Here is a 16891-nt window from a genome sequence, read left to right as displayed (position 1 = left end):
CAAGCAGAGTGGTGACTTGAAGGTGACAGCCCTGAAGTGTGCAGTATTTGAGCAGGTTAACTCTGCTTAAATCCTTTACTGCCAACAGCTTGAAGTAAAACGAGAGATTTTGCATCTGTTCCCTGCTCCCTGTTGTTTCCAGATGCTCACGCTAGCTGGTCGCTCTGCTTGTTACTGGATTTTGTTCCTTTTTTCCCCTCCCTGCAGGGAAACCTTCCATTTTGTTTTTGGCTTTGCAGGGTTTGGAGAAAGAGCAAGGAGAAGAGGACCTGAAGCAACAGCTGGCCCAGGCTCTGCAGGAGGTATTTCTTGCCATTGTCCTGAGGTTAGAGGTGGGGAGGCAGCCAGCTTGGCATGGCCACTGGCTGCCTTTGCTGCTTAGCACACACCTCTGTGGCATCTCCAGTCTGTAAACAGCAGGTGGCAGCTGCTCACACCATCAGGTCAGAGGTTTGGAGCTTCACAGACATGCCAGACCTCAGCATGGAAACTTACATCTTCATCTGAGCCAGGTTGCTCTAGGAAAGATGGAATGGAGCCTTCAGCAGTTAGGAGGCTCTCTGGGAAAGTGGCTGCACTTCCAAAAAGGTGAGGGCAGCAGAGGAGAATTGTGAGCTATGACTTGGTCACCAGGGCCAAGGGCCTCTACTACATCACCATGGCTGAGCTGAAGCCATCCTAAAACCCTTCAAGAATGTTCCAATTAAGCATTTTAGGTTAGGTTTAGAATGTGTAGTTAACAGTCAGCAAAATGTATCAATTTACTGAATGGGCAAGGCTCACAGGAATAAAATTCTCCAAAAAGATTGCCTCTAATTTATTTTAATTTAACCTAACTACCTCTCTCTGATTATTTTTATAAGTTCTTTTGCATCTTTGAAACCTGCTTTGTCTTCTGTCTTTTATGTGTAATGACAAGTAGTTTGTTATAAGTTAGGAGGTTAGTGGGATGGTTTATATCTCCTTGAGAAAAGTGAGCAATCACATTAGAATTTGTTCAAGAGAATTTATCCTTAGGTTCTTTTATTGCATACCTGCCTCCCACCATTCTTACAGTGCTAACAGTCATATTATTGTGTGCTTGGGAGGGTACCTGCCTTGATTTCCTTAAGGGTTGCACAAACAGCCTTGGAAAGAATTAGGTGAAAATCTAATCATTTTGAAATTTCATTTTCTAAGCTCGTTTATTTTCTAGTTTGTTTTCCATTTAGAGAATTGTTAAATTAATATTCAGACATTGTTTTGAAATTAACTGAAAAAAAGTAAGATTCTTATACTTGGAAATCCCTGAGGGGTCTTGAGTTCCATGCACTCACAACTCCTCACCCTCTCCTGGGGCAGATAGGAAAACACACTGTCTTTTAGCATGAGGTACTTGGCCAATGTCCATTCATTAGCCTAAAATGGGATACTTTTAGGTCATGGTTCTATAATAGCATGCCTGGGGGGGCGTACCACGCTCAAATGAAACATGGTTTTTTGTTCCACCCTGTTGGTCCCTCTGAATATGTTCTTTTTTGTTTACCAGGCCTATAATTATAACTTGCATTTGCATGGAGCTTTAAAAACTTTTCTAGTGCTTTCACGTATTTTTTTTTCCTTTTTTTCTTAATAACACTGATGTAGTAGGGGCACCTGCTTTCTGATTTTATAGATGAGAAAGTTAAGGCACACTCGTGTAATCAGTGGTCAGGATGAATTCTCAGGCCTTCTGGCATAACTGCTTTTTTCAGGAGACCACACATTTTAAAATTTATTTCTTGAGTAATGTCTTTTCAGAAATACTACCTTCTTTAAAAAAGGATTTGAAATGAGATTTAAAGTATAAGCTATACTTAAGCATGAGGGAGCTCAGAAATTATGTTTCATTGAAATGGAACCTCTTGACATTCGGTGTAGGCAATTAGTCACAATGAATGAGCTGTTAGCTCTTGGGTGCCAGAAGACCCAGGCACGGTCCAGGCAGCATTGCCTTATGAACATGTAGTGTGTAATTTATAGAATGAATAAGTTAAAGGTCTTTTTTATTTCAATGAAAATCATTATCTAGTTTTCCTGAATCCCACTTCTCCCTGATTATTTCTTAAAAGCTGCTCCCAGTGCTGGGTAGCCTCAGAGTCACCAGTTCTTTTGCACGGGTTCCCAGAATCACTTGGGTAGCTTTGTTAAAAAATGCACCTCCCTGGGCCCCAAGCCAAACCTACAGGATCAAACTCTCTGGAAGGCAGTGTAAATTCTTTAGCTGATTTGGATGGCCACAGAGTTTGAGTTATTCCCAGAGGGATTAATGATTTGATGGCCTCCCTCCCTATCTGTCCCTGTCCCTGAAAAAAAGCTGCATGCACATGGGATGTCCTAAAGGAGAAAAAGCATTATTTTGAAATTGCCAGTCCATTGAGCTCTTGGACCAAACCTGCCGATGGAGGGAGGGACAGGTGTGTGTGTGGCTGAAAGGAACGATGAGTACAGCTCACCTTGAGTATGTATCTGCTGTGTTTCTGCAGTATCGGGCTCTAATGCAAGAGCTAGATCGCAGCAGGAAGGACTTCGAAGCAATCATCCAGGCCAAGAACAAAGAATTGGAGCAGACTAAGGTACTGGAAGGAAGATGAAGGTTTAGAATTTGGTTAGTACGTGCAACTCAGCATTTTCAACAGTGCAAGGGTTGCTCTGGTGAATGAAGGCGGAAATTATAGCCGTTCCCTGCCTCAGGGGAAATAATCTATAAAATTATTTAGGCCTGTAGAAGGTTCTACCTATAAGGCAACATCTGTTTCCTTCCCTCATTCGGAAGTGAAGTGCTGGGAATAAGACACATCCTGCAGCCTAGTCCACTGTCTATGGGAGATGTTTCTTCTCAGTGTCTCACTGACATAGGCTAAGGAGTGGTGTAGTAGAAATAAAAAATAGTTCATCTTGACGCTTTTATGTAATCATTTCCCACATCAAATCAGTGGAACTCTTAAATTAGGGGGTTATAAACTGAGATGCCCACTGGGGTCGGACCAATAATAGAAGTGAGTAAAGTGGCCTGGGTGTGAGAACACAGTAGGGAGCTGCGAGGCAGAGAAGCATTAGTAGGGGGCACCACCACCACCCTCACTGCCACCCCCAGGGGCGGCTCTTCCCTGCTGCAGCCAGTCTTTGCCATCCAGAAATGCAAGCCTAGTGTTGTCAGATCTGAGTCTTCCACAAAAGATGGAAATCCAAATGTTGATGTGAAATATTCCAATTTTCAAGTATTGGCAACAGTTCATTCAGTTTTTTGATACCACTAGTGCCTAACTAAAGTCTGCAGGCAGGATCCAGTCCACAGACCACCAGTTTGCAACCTCTGACCTGAAGTTAATGCCTGCATCTGACTGCATCTCTCAGCCCACGTCTCCTCATGTACAGACCTGGAGCTGATGGAGTACAGAAATGGGGAGACTCTCTTTTCAATTGGTTTGCTATCCTTATCCTCTGTTAAAATCACATACTACCTTTTCCCCCAACCACTGAAAAACCACCAAATCTATTTTAAATCCAGCAATTCAAAAGTTTTCAGGGAACTTGACTCTAGTTAGAAATGGATCCAGACCCTCTTAACTGCCCTAAGCAGTCTGACAGTCTTTGCTTTGATTAGAAGGGAAAATAAAAGATGAAAAATGAATCAGCCACTCAAATATACCCTAAATGGCTTTCCTCTCCCCTTCAGGGGCTCCTAATCCTTTCTGTTTGGGGATGAGGTGCTAAATTAATAAATGTCTCCTTCAAGAGAGCACATCTATATCCTCCCTAAAAAGTGTGTCCACAAGTGGTCTTTCCTCTTGGGGAACACACAGGGTAATTGCACTGCAGGAGTGGAAAGTGACAAGCATCACAGAGTGGGGCCTGAAGGTACTTCAAGAGGCCATCTCTCTAGTCTCCTGCCTCCAGGGAGCCTAGGTATTATCCTTATTTTATAGAAGAGGCAGCTGCAGAGAACATAAGGAACCTTATAATTCGAGCTTCCTGCCTCTATGGACTATTCCTCACGTCTTAACCAGTGAGTTCTTAGTTGGTTAGGATGATTTTATATCACCTCTGAACTTCAGTTTTCTGTAGGATACTTAATGTATCATTCTGGTTGTGGGTGGTTAGTGGGGTTGATATTGCTACCTTCAGTTTTTCTCATTTGGTTAATTTTGGGAAGGAGACAGAAACTGCAATGCAAATACGTACTGAACAAGTGGAGAAAGGAAAGAAAGGAAGGTAGTGCCCCATAGTAGAAAGCAGTTCTGAGGAAAAGTAACCCTTGGGGAAAGAGTTTTATTCTCGTGTTGCGGTGTCAGATTGAATTTTTAATTTTGGCTCCTTCTGAATCCTATTCCAGGTGATTAACTCTGCTCGCTGTCCTGTTTTGCATACTTGCTGGTTCTCCCGAATGACGGAGGATTGTGTGTCTTTTCAGGAGGAGAAGGAGAAGGTGCAAGCACAGAAGGAGGAAGTTCTTAGCCACATGAATGACGTGCTAGAGAACGAGCTCCAGTGTATTATTTGCTCAGAGTACTTCATTGAGGTAGTTGCAAGCAGTGGCTCACGTCTTCTTACCCTCCCAGCCCTGAACCGAGCCTCGGCTGCACAGGCTGCTTCTGCTCCAGGAAACATTCCGCAGAGCCTCTTCTTCCAAGAACTTACTGTAGCTTTTTGACTTCTAAGAGACCTCTGGAGATGGCCGTGTCTCCTTTGTTTTTGCAACATTCTTTACCTTCACTGTCCTTTTTCTTACTTCATTTGTTTTTGAGTGTTTATTTGTTAAAAGCAACATTTTTGGCTGTAATAAAGCCTTTATCTCTTTGTTGTTGAAGAGAAAAAACACTTTGGTTTCAAAGAACCACCAGAGGGCCACCCCCACCTTCCCACAGGTCAGAATGTCTTGTTTCATGCTTTTCTGACAAGTACGTGCTGTGGGATTTTGTGCCCAGTGTTGAGCCCCCACAGGTTTTTTTTACCTCCCAGGAGACACTTGATTCTGGCAGAATCCAGAATTAGATGGCATTAGATTTTTGAAGTATCAGAATAAAGCTGCTCAATAAAGCAACTCTTTCTTACCTCTGAATGGGCACGTGCTGTGAGTGGGCATGCAGTGCAGCCTTTAAATGGGGGGCAAATGCCATTGATTTGCAGTCACTGGGAATTCAGCTGCCAAGTAAGTGGAACATATTTCAGGTGCTCTGAGCCACCTTATGATAAATGAAACACCTCTCTTAGGTTACCATTTGTTATCCTGTCTTGCCTTTGCACACGCTCTCTTTTATTTTTCATAAATTCTACCATTTGTGACCAGTTCATCTTACACCACAAGTGTTAAACTCAAGTTGTTAAATGTCAGTGCTTTTCAGACTCCTTTAAAAAAGGAAACACATACACATACTGCTTCGTTTTTTCTGGTGCTCTTTAGGGAGATTGGGCCTGTTAGCTTCCTGAAAAGTCCTAGACAGACCTGTTTCTTTTGCTGTAGACGCACTTTGACTTCAGTTCATAATTTCCCCCATAGTTTCCAGTCATTTGATTCCCTCCTTTGGAGAAGCTCAGTTAGTGCTGTCTTGACAGGGCTTATGGACCTGGAAGACAAGGAAAGAGGGGGTTAGAACTGGTGATTAGGCAACCTAAAGCATCTGCATGACATTCAAGAGACAACTTGACCTGTGTTTGGCTTACAGCATGTGCCTGACCTTTTCTACTGGTAGCCTCTTAAAATTAGTGTAGGGAAGAGGTTTCATTTTAATCAGACAGGTTTTTAGTCCTGTTTATGAGAATTCATTTCATCCTTTACTGAGAATGTCTCCTAGATGGCTTTCTGGCCTTAGCTTGGCATTTGGAAAATATATAATATCTATTATTTTCCACTGTTATCCTAAAAGCAGGAATTAAGATTTTTTGAGCTACAGAAAAAGTTGTATCGTAGGAGGGATGCATACACAAGAGTAATGAAGAGAATGGTTTATATTCTGGGGAGTGAAAAGGACCCTGGCAGAAAGTGGACCATTGTGGTTACTCAGAGGAGCCCCTCAAATAAAGGCTTCCTTCTGCTTTCTCTCTTTTCATAGGCTTGTTTACTTAAGGCACTGTCAGTCGAACCCATTACATTCCCCGCCGCTTTTTAGTTCTTTTTTTCTCCAGCCTAAGTTCTCTTTTACATACACTTTTTTTTTAGCTTTTCAGTAGAGAGGATGCCTCCTTCCATTCTGTATACTGAGTATTCATATGTGCTCCCATTTGTATATTAAAATTTGAGGGGTTTTTTAAATTGAGTTATAGTCATTTTACAATGTTGTGTCAAATTCCAGTGTAGGGCACAGTTTTTCAGTTATACATGAATATACATATATTCATTGTCACATTTTTTTTTTCGCTGTGAGCTACCACAAGATCTTGTATATATTTCCCTGTGCTATACAGTATAATCTTGTTTATCTAAAATTTGAGGTTCTAATTCACAATTAGGGCATAAATTTGTTTTTGTAAGAGAAATAATGAATTATTTATACCAGCATTCACACGCTTGCTAGTCCTACTTGTGTCCAGTGACAGTTGTATGCAAGGTACCTAACCCATGTTGGCAGTGTGGTCTGAGTTGGTGAAACAGAATAGACGAGTCAGCCTTTGAGTCTTTGAACTTAGAGAGAGAAAATGAATCATCTAACATGAAGCTTAAAATTTCCCATTCCGAAGATGATTCTAATACCCCTTGTAAGACTTCTAGGTGAGGTTATGGTTAAATTTCCACTTGGCCTTGGGAATTAACTCTTGTCCTAGCTCTGAGATCACAGCCGCTCTGGGGAAGCAAGAGAGTTCTGATGTGTGTGTTCACGTTCTTACCGTAGGCCGTCACCTTGAACTGTGCCCATAGCTTCTGCTCCTACTGTATCAATGAATGGATGAAGCGGAAGGTAGAATGCCCCATTTGTCGGAAGGACATCAAGTCTAAAACCCACTCCCTGGTTCTGGACAATTGCATTAATAAAATGGTAGATAATCTGAGCTCAGAAGTTAAAGAACGACGAATTGTCCTCATCAGGGAACGAAAAGGTGAGTGGGTATGAACAAGAGGTGAGTCCCCTCAATAAAGAACTTAGAAACCTAGGCAGGTTTTTTTGAACGGGGAAGAGTCAGATACATGATTCTTGAGCTAAGGAAGAGCTAGAAGAAATGGGGAAAGGTAAAGGGGCTTAAAGAAAATGAACGTACGAGAAAGAGTTGAGATAGAATTAACACAGTTATTTTGAGCATCAGGGAAGCGGGAAGCGTACGTGTTTGTGTCTTGATTATGGGGATAAAAAATGTGGTTAGAAAACACTGTCAGACAGTTTGCTGTACTGCTCAGTAGATGGTGCCGTTGTTCAAGACAGTTTAGTTGCTGTCTAGGTGTCGCAAAAACCTTGGGTTGTGTATACAATAAATTATAAATAGGATGTGTACAAGTCAAAGATTCACAACTTGGAGAATGCCAAGAAATGTGAAGAAAACATATTTATTGGTGCCATCTGTAAGAGACACAGCATAATTACACAAATTGGGTATAAAATATTAAACCAAAAAGAGATCAATTTAATTCTACTATGTTGACTTTGGGCATCCTAATATATTTACAAACAAGTCTCCCAGTCAGTTTGGATAAAGAGATTGGGGAAGGGTGTATGTTTTGCTGAAGAACCACACTTGCATAGTGAACATCTGCTCATTTAACTGAATGATTTCATCACACTTAGGCCTGCTGTGTTGAGGGTTGCAGAGCCACTCTGAGACTTGAATGTTCTTATGGCAAAGGATGTGTCCTGGGGCAAAGCATAAGGAAGCTACTGGATAGGAAAGGTTGGTTATCGGGTAGTGATGAGAGTGCATAGAAGCAGGGTGGATCCGATTATCATGTTCAGTTCCCTTAAAAATCTAGTACAGCAGTACCTTCTGGGAATGCTCAGAGCCAGAGTGCTGTGATGTCAATTGGTTGGACATAAAGGCTCATCAGAGAAGAACTAAAAGCTTCCCACTACCTGGCCATTAGTGACCCATGATCATGTATGTCTTTGGGTGTACCCTTCTCTAAGCCCAGGGAAGCCGAAGGCTTAATAAAAGCTACAGTGCTAAGAATAGGCTCTTCTGTCTATTGCTTGTTTTCTTCTAGCCCTTCAACAAATGTCAGCCCCTTTGAGTACGGCCAGAAATCTGATGCTGATTTGCAAGCAGCTGTGGTGGAACTGGCAATCAGTTGGTCAGCTAGAGCCAGGCAGCAAGCCTGTCACAGGACTGGGCGGTGTGGGTGCTGAGCAGGAAGTGGGCTTAAGCCTGTGATGCCCAGGGAGGACATTCTGGCTTGGGGTGGCATGGCCCCCCTGTGGTCCTTCAAAACCGAAGTGTTTTCAACTTTTTGACAACTATGTGCCGTTGGATTTTGTGCCCAGTGTTGAGCTCCCACAGGTTTTTCACCTCCCAGGAGCCACTTGATTCTGGCAGAATCCGTTGCTCTTCCTCTCTGCCTCCCATCACTCCATTAGGAACTGCAGAGGAGAGAACATTCAGTTTGGCCTGGGCTGGTGAAGGTATGGGAGTAAGCTTCACAGAAAAGGTGCCATTTGAATTAAGTCCTAAAGGTTCCCTAGCTAGGACTGTGCTTTCCAGGCAGAGGAATCAGTACAAGCAAAGCACAGAGGCATGAGAAGCCCTTTCCTGTCAGTGTCTCCCTGGTGGCCGAGACAAGGCAGGATGTCTACATGTTTCCAGAGGAGCATGAGGACAGCCGAAGCTTTAAGAAGTGTCTGCTGAAGTGTTGTGTGAATGCTTCTGTTTTCTTCTCTTTGTTATTCTTTTTTTTTCTTAAAGTGTAATTGACTTACAGTGATTTGATATTTTCATATGTCATGAAATGATCACTAGGATAAGTCTAGTTACCATCTGTCACCATGCAAAGTTATTACAATATTTTAGTATCTTCCTTTGCTGTACATTATGTCCCTGTGACTTAATTTATTTTGTAAGTGGCAGTTTGTACTTTTTAACCCCTTCCCCGATTTCGCCCATTCCCCCATCCTCTTCCCCTCTGGCAACCACCACCGGGTTGTTCTCTGTATTTATGAGTCTGTTTCTGTTTCGCTATGTTTGCTTATTTGTTTTGTTTTTAGATTCCACACTTAAGTGAAATGATATGGTACTGTCTTTCTCTGTCTGACTTATTTCACTTAACATATTACCCTCTAGGTCCATCCATGTTTTTGCAAATGGGATGATTTCATTCTTTCTTGTGGCTAAGTCATATTCCACCTCTTGAGTATATACCACATCTTCTTAATTCACTCATCTGTTAGTGGGCACTTGGTTGCTTCCATATGTTGGCTGTTATTAGTAATGCTGCAGTGAACATTGAGGGTGCATGTATCTTTTCAAGTTAATGTTTTAATTTTTTTTGGATAAATACCCAGAAGTAGAATAGTTGTGTTGTATTGTAGCTCTGTTTTTAGTTTTCTGAGGAAACGAGATACTGTTTTCCATAGTGGTTGTATCAGTTTACATTCCCACCAGCAGTGCACGAGGGTTCCCTTTTCTCCCCACACTCATGTACTTTCTTCACCCAGCCCACTGACTAGGTTTCTTCTCGCAAGTCCAGGCATGGTAGATGTCTTCATGCAGCATTGGAAAGGGAAAGAGGAGCCGTGTGTTCTAACTTCACTTCTAATTCCCTTTACACAGAGTTAATTCTGCAGAGTAAGTAATATCAAACCCCTCTTTTCTCTGCAAAGGCTTAAGAGGGTGCCTCGCTGCCTTTTTGGTAACATTAGGGGCCGCCACAGTAAACCGAGCTGGCCTCCCTGTTGCATCCACTGGCTGAGAGCAGTTCTGGCACCTGGTTCAGTTTCTGCAGTTATCGCAGTGAGTGCAGCTTTGAGGTTTTCCCTAGAGGCAGACAGAAGGTTCTGAGGCTCGATTTAGGGAAATATGTGCCAGAGCCATCAGCAGCTTCACTGGGCTGCAGCATGGGATTTAGAGAAAATTCTCAGTTCCAATACCAACCTTCTTTGCCAATTGAAAGCTGGCTTAATCCCTAGTGCATGGGAATTTTTAAAAGGACGAAACGTAGGATCTGGGAACTAGGATTGGCAAGCCTGTAATTGTCACAGTTCTGACACTGTGGCAGGGCCATTTTCCTCCTGGGCAGGGGTTGCTCTTATCACAAGTTCGGAGAGGGAGACCTGCCTGTCTGTGGCAGCATGGGGCTCTGATTCCACCCAAAGCAGCCCCGCAATAGGCCTCCCTGGCTGGTTGTTGTCTTCAAGGCCCATATCCCATGGGAGGAGTAAAGCCTCATAATTGATTAGCCATTGATTCTTTGTAAAGTCTGTGAGGCCAGATTATCCAGAGGAGAGGATAGGAGGAGAGTGTTAGGATGCCAGAGCCTGTGTTGGAGGGAGGATGCCCTGGAGCTGGGGCAGATAACAAATGTTCAGTAAGTGTTTGTTGCATGAGTAATTGTGGCTCTCTGGGATATTGACGTGAGATTTTTCTGAGGAGAAGGCATTTTTTGACATCCGCTATAGAGGATCTCCCTCTGGAGCTGCTGAGGTGCTGGAGCAGAGTCTTCTGTTCAGTCAGCTGCTCCCCCTTCCCTGTTTGTTCGGTTCTCATTAAATGTTGGTTGGCTGACAAGAGTGTTAACATTCTCACTTTAAGCTTTCCCTAGCAGTTTCTTCGGGTTGTGCTCAGAAGAGAAAAAAGAAAATTATCTGGAAATAAAATCTTGTTTGTCCTTGAGAACAGTGATTTTCAGTCCAGGGGCTTTTTCAGACTACACTCCCCAGCTCCTGTGATACTGTAATTTTGAACCAAAGCTACTCATGGGCCTGTGCCATGGCCTTCAGGTGTGCTGAGATGGGGAGAAAGGTTTATGAACCACAGCTTTCCTGAATCTGTAAGACAGAGGCCCCTTCAGGGGTTGGTGGTCTCTTGGAAGATTGGCCCAGGTAGGATCGTGTGGCTGATGGCTCTTGCCAGCCTCCTGGAGGCTAGGAGGAGGGTGATCCAGATATGGGATGGGAGAAACTCTCAGTTACTCTGAAGAGAGTGTCTGCCTGCCCACCTGGGAGGCTTTCCCTGGTATTACCCATCATCCCTTGTTAGAAGACAGAGCCTTGTAACGGAGTATATGGAGAATGGCAGCAGTAACAGTGCCTGGCAATTTGACGTCATCCAGAGAAAATACTTGTTAGCAAATACTTTTAATCCACCCAGTCCTGCCCTGAGAATCTAGAGGGTCATGTGCATGAAGTCAGCATGCCTGCCTGGCAGAGTACACTGTTTGTCTAAGAGACAGTGGCTCTCAGCAAGGTCAGCATGGGATGGGGTGTCCACATGCATGCACTCAAATAGTTTGTAATACTGGATTCTAATAATTCTGACTTAAAAATTCATCCTTTGCAAAACTGTCATGGGATCAGAAATTAGCAGACTTTTTAATAGAAGCTTTTTTCTTAATTCTCCATCACCACCCGTCTTTTTTTGCCCCTCCCTTTTTTCCTTCCTGTCTCTTCTCTTGTCTCTTATTGTCCTTCCTTGCTTTGTCCCTTGATGGGTGTCTGCCTCGTAACCCTTATTGTCCGAATGGTCAGTTGGAAATGGCAAGGACAGCATGGGAACTGTTAACCCAGTCAGGGAAGAAACTGTGATCTTAGCAGGAGTCAGCTATGGAATTAATTGGAATATATGAAGTGGCCACGCAGGAAGTCCTAGAACCTCAAATTTCTTGTTGACTCCATAGTCCTGGGGAATTCCGAATGGTCCTTCCATTTGAAGGTCAAAAGCCCGCTCCCGACTTTAGTGCTCTGTAGTGCAGTGTCTCCTCCCTTTCACCAAAAGCTACCACCTTACCCAGGGACCTGGAAAAGCTTTCACAGCTTAGAAGAATGACCTTCCTAGATGCGATAATTACCCCTCAGTGTACCCCAGATGCATAGGCTGGGTATGAGGGAAGCACGCAAGCCAGCGTGAGAGACCCAGGGCTGATCTTGACCTCCTGCCTGCTGAGTCAGGAACTCTGGTGAGCCCTCATCATGTTATCATGAAGGGGAAGACCAGTACTTGCTGGCCTAGTCCTGGCCACCAGGCAGGGCAACAGGGCCTGGAGAAGGAACACGAATACACGCTGGAGCATCAGAAGAAGCAGGCGTGAGCAGCTCTGGCTATCCCTGACGGCCCAGTGGGAGGTTATTCAGATTATTTGTTACTGTTTTCCACAGCAGAATTTTCTCATGCCTCCCCTCTTTTTCTTCTTCTTTTTTTTTTAATGATAGGAGAGTTATTTTGGCTCTCTAAAAAGTGGATCCTCCCCATAACTTTATGATTTACTTTTCAGATATACTTCCAAGAACTTACCACGGGAAGACCACATGTGTGAATACAGAGTGGTGTCATTAACCAGAGCAGCTTCCCCTTGAGAGTTTCTTGATTCTTTTTGGGTGGGGGGTAATTTCTGTTTTTATTTATTTGTTTATTTTAATGGTGGTACTGGGAATTGAACCCCGGACCTTGTGCATGCTAGGCATGCACTCTACCACTGAGCTATACCCTCCCCCGAGAGTTTCTTGATTCTTATACTTAACTCTAGATAAAGAATATTTTTAGAGCAAGCTCAAATAAGTTGGTATTCTAGATTTCCATGGACTGATCATGGAGAGTGACTGGGGTCACTGTTTATGCCTCCTACTCCCAACACCACAGACTTCAGTACATCATCATTGTGGTATCTGCATCAGCTGGGTATATGTCCTGTCCAACTGCCATCTGCTGTGGTTCTTAGAAACTCTGATAAGACCAGACATGCTCATGTTCCTAGCTAGGGCTACGCTTGAATGCCTGTGTGCTTTCCTACCCTGAAGAGTTTGGACCTCTTTCACCCTTGTCCCATGAAACCTGAACCAAAAGTAACCCCAAAGAAACACCTCTTCCTCGCTCCTTCTCTTCTCAGCCTTTCCTTCTTAGCATCTACCAAATGCCAGGTGCTGGGGATAAAAGTGAGCAAGGCACATGCAGCCCCTGCCTTCGTGGAGCTTTTGGTCTGGATGCGAGACCTAAGCTGCTTACAGTAAAGGGCTACCATAAGAGAAATCAAGGGTACCTGGTAAAGGTCAAGGGCAGGCAGGGGAGTGAAGGGGATGTGGGTGTATGTGTAGGTAATAGGGGCCAGAAGTAGGAAAGCAAGGGGACTTTTGGGCTTAAACAAGTGCCCTGTGGCTGGACTGTAGAGTGCTGGGACAGCGTTGAGCAGTGAGGCTGGAAAAGTAGGCAGGACTGGATTGTGAAGGTCTTCTAGACAGCATTGGAGATTTTTGCCTAGGAGCAGTGGGAAAACTATCAAAAAATTTTAAGTGGAGATGTGACTGTCCATGTTTATGTTTTTCTGGATAAGTGAATGTGGATGCAGTGAAGAGAATAAATGGGGATGGAAACAAGAATAGAGGCAGCAGCCCAACCAAGGATGATGGTGGCTGGACTAGAGAAGCAGCAGCGGTGATGGAGCACGTAGATGGATGGACTTGAGTGGTGGTTAAGGAGGCAGATCTGCAGGTTTGTGGGACTGGTTTACTGTGAGGAATAAGAGGGAGCTTGGAGTCCAGGATTACTCCCAGGCTTGGGTCAGGGCAGCTGGGTGGATAGTGGTGCATTCACTGAAATAAGGAGCAGTTTGGCAGGGAGATAAGTTTACTTTTAAACTGAAAATTAAGTTGAAGACACCTGAGGGCATCACTGGAGCTGTTCAGTGGGCTTTTCAGTGTGTGGATCTGGAGCCCAGAAGACAGACCTGAGTTAAGATACTGGATTTGGGGATCATGAGCTGTGAAAGTGAATGAGCCACTTTGTACCCTCTCTGTGGGTGATGAGAGTCACGTATCAAGTCCCTATCCCTGAGAAACACCTACATGTAAGGGTAGATAGTGGAAGAATAGTATGCCGGGCAGACTGATGAGGAGTGGCCGAAGAGAGGTGGAAAAAGAAGGCAGTGTGGGACAGGCATCCAGAGACATTAGAGTGGTGTGCCTTGAGCCTTCCTGACCACAACCTTGTCTGAGGTAGCGCCCCCTTCACTGCCTTGTAGACACCTCCCTATTACTTCTTTCAAACCCTTACCAGATTGAAATTATATTGTTAGTGTGTTATTGTCCCTAGATGTTTAAAGTTGAGGGCAGGCATTCTCTATGTGGTATTCTTTCCCAGGGCCTGAAAGAGTGTTTGGTGGGTCTTCAGTAAATGCATGGTTATGAACTGAGGAGTCAGTGTGAAATGCTGCTGAGAAGGTAAACAAGATAAGGATGAAAAATTGCCCTTGGGATGATGTAGCAGGTGTGGAGGACATTGATGGCTTTATCTAGTACACGTTTGGGGGACTGATGGGGTCAGAAGCCAGTTTTCAGTGAACTGGAGAATGAGTTTGAGGTGAGGGAGTAGAGGAGAGTAAGAATAGACAAGTTCTTGAAGAAATTTGGCCACAACTAAGATGGCAGGCGGCAGCACCAAGCGAAGACTGTACTTGGAAGAGGAAGTGGGGTAAAAGGACATTTTGATTTGTTTTCTAAGAACATGAGAGATTTGCACATGTTCAGTTGCTGACCCTGTAGAGGAGACACTGAAAGGCCAAGGTAGTAGACAGGGCAAGATTCTCTGGAAGGCAGGGGAGGGGAGGGCATGCAGAGCACAGCTGGAGGAATTAGTCTTTAAACGTAGGCGGATACACCCTCTGTCTACAGAGAGAAGAGTTTAGTGTGAGAGGCGGGGCAAGGAAATTTGCTTGAGGGGAGTCAAGAGAACTTGCAGCTTCTGTACTTTCCTGTGAGCTATTAGGTGAGGCCATTGTCGGAGAGGAAGGGAGCCTTGCGTGGTTCTCTCAGTTCCAAGGCTGAAGGTATGGCCAGCTCCAGGCCCACTCCCTCAGAGGATGCCCAGAAGTGGGAAAAAAGTGACTTTTATAATCCTCTCAATCTGCCTACCAGAGCATTCCAGACCTTAATCTCAAGGGCGGGAACAAATCTCCTTGGTGGCTTTATTGTGCCCCGTGTGGAAACCAAGATCCCTGCTTCCCTGGGATCAAGGAAGCAGAAGTGATTGGAAAACCCTAGAGGCAAGTGAATAATAGATCTCCTACCCCTTCCCGCTGGACAGAGGAGGAATCACACCTCTCATACGCCTGTTGCTGTATGCCTAGTTCCTTCCTTCCTCTAGCAGATGTATTTATTGAAGGCCAGCTTTGTGCCTGGAAATATTCTAGGTACAAGGAATAGAAAGAGAAGTGCAGATCTGATCAGTTAGATGTGGTTTGTGCTGTGGAGAAAAATAAAGCAAGATAGGGATAGGGCGTGATGGGGAGAGGGTTGGCAGTTCTGATAGGGTAGTGAGGGTAATCACTGAGAACGGGATATAAAATAAAGCTCAGAAATGCTCTACTTATGCTTTAAGGTGGCCGTGTTGCCATCTGGGGAGAGGGTGTCCCAGGCAGAGGGAATAGGAATGGGGAGCGTGCTAGGGCCGTTGGAGGAACAGCAAGGAGGCCAGTGTGGCTGGGTGGAGTGAGTGATGGGGAGGGGGTAGGAAGGGAGATCAGGAGGTTGGGTAGCTAGGCAGATCATCTAGGGCCTTATAAGCCTCTGGAAGGACTTCGACTTTCACTCTTACTCTGGGAGAAATGAGGACTAGGCTTGGAGCAGAGTCGTAAGATCTGACATCTATTTTCTTGGTTCATCTTGGCTGCTGTGTGGGAAAGAAACTGAGGGAGGCAGCAGGGAGGCCAGGGAAGGAAATGTAGGCTCTTCCTTTATCTCACTTTTTTTTCTCCAAAGCTAAGAGACTGTCCTGAAGACCATGCTCCAGGGGCACATGAAAGACTGCCAGGCGATGGGAGCTTGGGACGGTGTGGAAGATTCTCTCTGGACAGGTCTTCAGCCGCTCTGAGACAGAGCGCGGGATAGAGCCACATGGGACAGAGACTGAGTTAAGAAGTTCTCCGTCACGAGCCTCCGTGCTGGCCAGCCCTGCTGCCACCATTGTCTGAGCACCCCCGGTACTCACCACACCGACTGCTTCAGGGAACTTAGGAGACTCTGCTTCACTACATGTTGAATGGGTTATATATTTCTGTTCTGCTTTTTAAATTTGTTGTTGTTGTTGTTGTTTTGGTACCTCAGAAGCACCTCTGTTAACATTTGTTTTGGGCAGGTTGGGTATCCCTGGTTGCCCTCAGAGGCGAAGGCAGCCTCTACTTGAGAGCATGGCATACCTCTTCTTTGTGAAAATAAGGTGTCATTTCCTGGAAATAAAATGTAAAACCTATCGGTTGCTCAGCTGGGCTTTGGTGCATTTATCTTCCTTCCCTTCCAGCTTCCAGACAGTCTCACAAGTAAACACTGGCAGCTCATAAATTGCAACCAAGAAAATGACTGTGTCAGATGATAGACTCAAGTGAATGTCAGCCTAAGAAGCCACGCCCAAGATCACCATAGCTGAGGGGCTCTGATAAGCCCTTGATTGGCATGTCTGCTTTTCATTCCATGGATGGGTCACTGCTCCCTGGTTTCAGGATGAGGTGAGTTCCCTTCTTTCAGCTGGGTTTTTGAGGTTTTTTCCAACTCTGTTTTACCCAATGTCAGGAAACACGACAATGATACACTTTTTTTTTTAATCAAAATTTGTTTCTTTTTTTTTTTTTTAAACTGCCTTCCCTTTTATTTTGTTTTGTTTGCAGGGGGTAGGTGTTTAGGTTTATTTATTTGATTTTTCAGTGGAGGTACTGGGGATTGAACCCAGGACCTCATGCATGTTAAGCATGCGCACTACTACTTGAGCTATACCCTCCCCACTACTACCTTCCCTTTTTAAACAAAGGAAGGTAGTTTGA

The 16891-nt window shown here is 44.4% G+C and overlaps 1 protein-coding gene across 2 annotated transcripts in view; it reads left to right on the top strand.

Annotated features, from left to right (window-relative positions):
* RNF8 (ring finger protein 8) overlaps nt 1–16326 on the top strand; it is a 34999-nt gene extending 18673 nt beyond the window's left edge. For both annotated transcript variants that reach the window (XM_006202050.4, XM_072945086.1), the window contains 5 exons: nt 240–302; nt 2505–2594; nt 4433–4540; nt 6849–7053; nt 15837–16326. In XM_006202050.4, coding sequence (XP_006202112.2) covers nt 240–302; nt 2505–2594; nt 4433–4540; nt 6849–7053; nt 15837–15853 — 483 coding nt within the window. In that variant the 3' untranslated portion in view covers nt 15854–16326. The remainder of the gene's footprint in view (nt 1–239; nt 303–2504; nt 2595–4432; nt 4541–6848; nt 7054–15836) is intronic.
* The last annotated feature ends 565 nt before the right edge of the window (nt 16327–16891 follow it).

Source organism: Vicugna pacos, chromosome 20 (genome assembly GCF_048564905.1).
Source record: "Vicugna pacos chromosome 20, VicPac4, whole genome shotgun sequence".
NCBI lineage: Eukaryota > Metazoa > Chordata > Mammalia > Artiodactyla > Camelidae > Vicugna > Vicugna pacos.
Note: the sequence above shows the minus strand (reverse complement) of the source record. Positions and strands in the feature narration are given on the sequence as shown.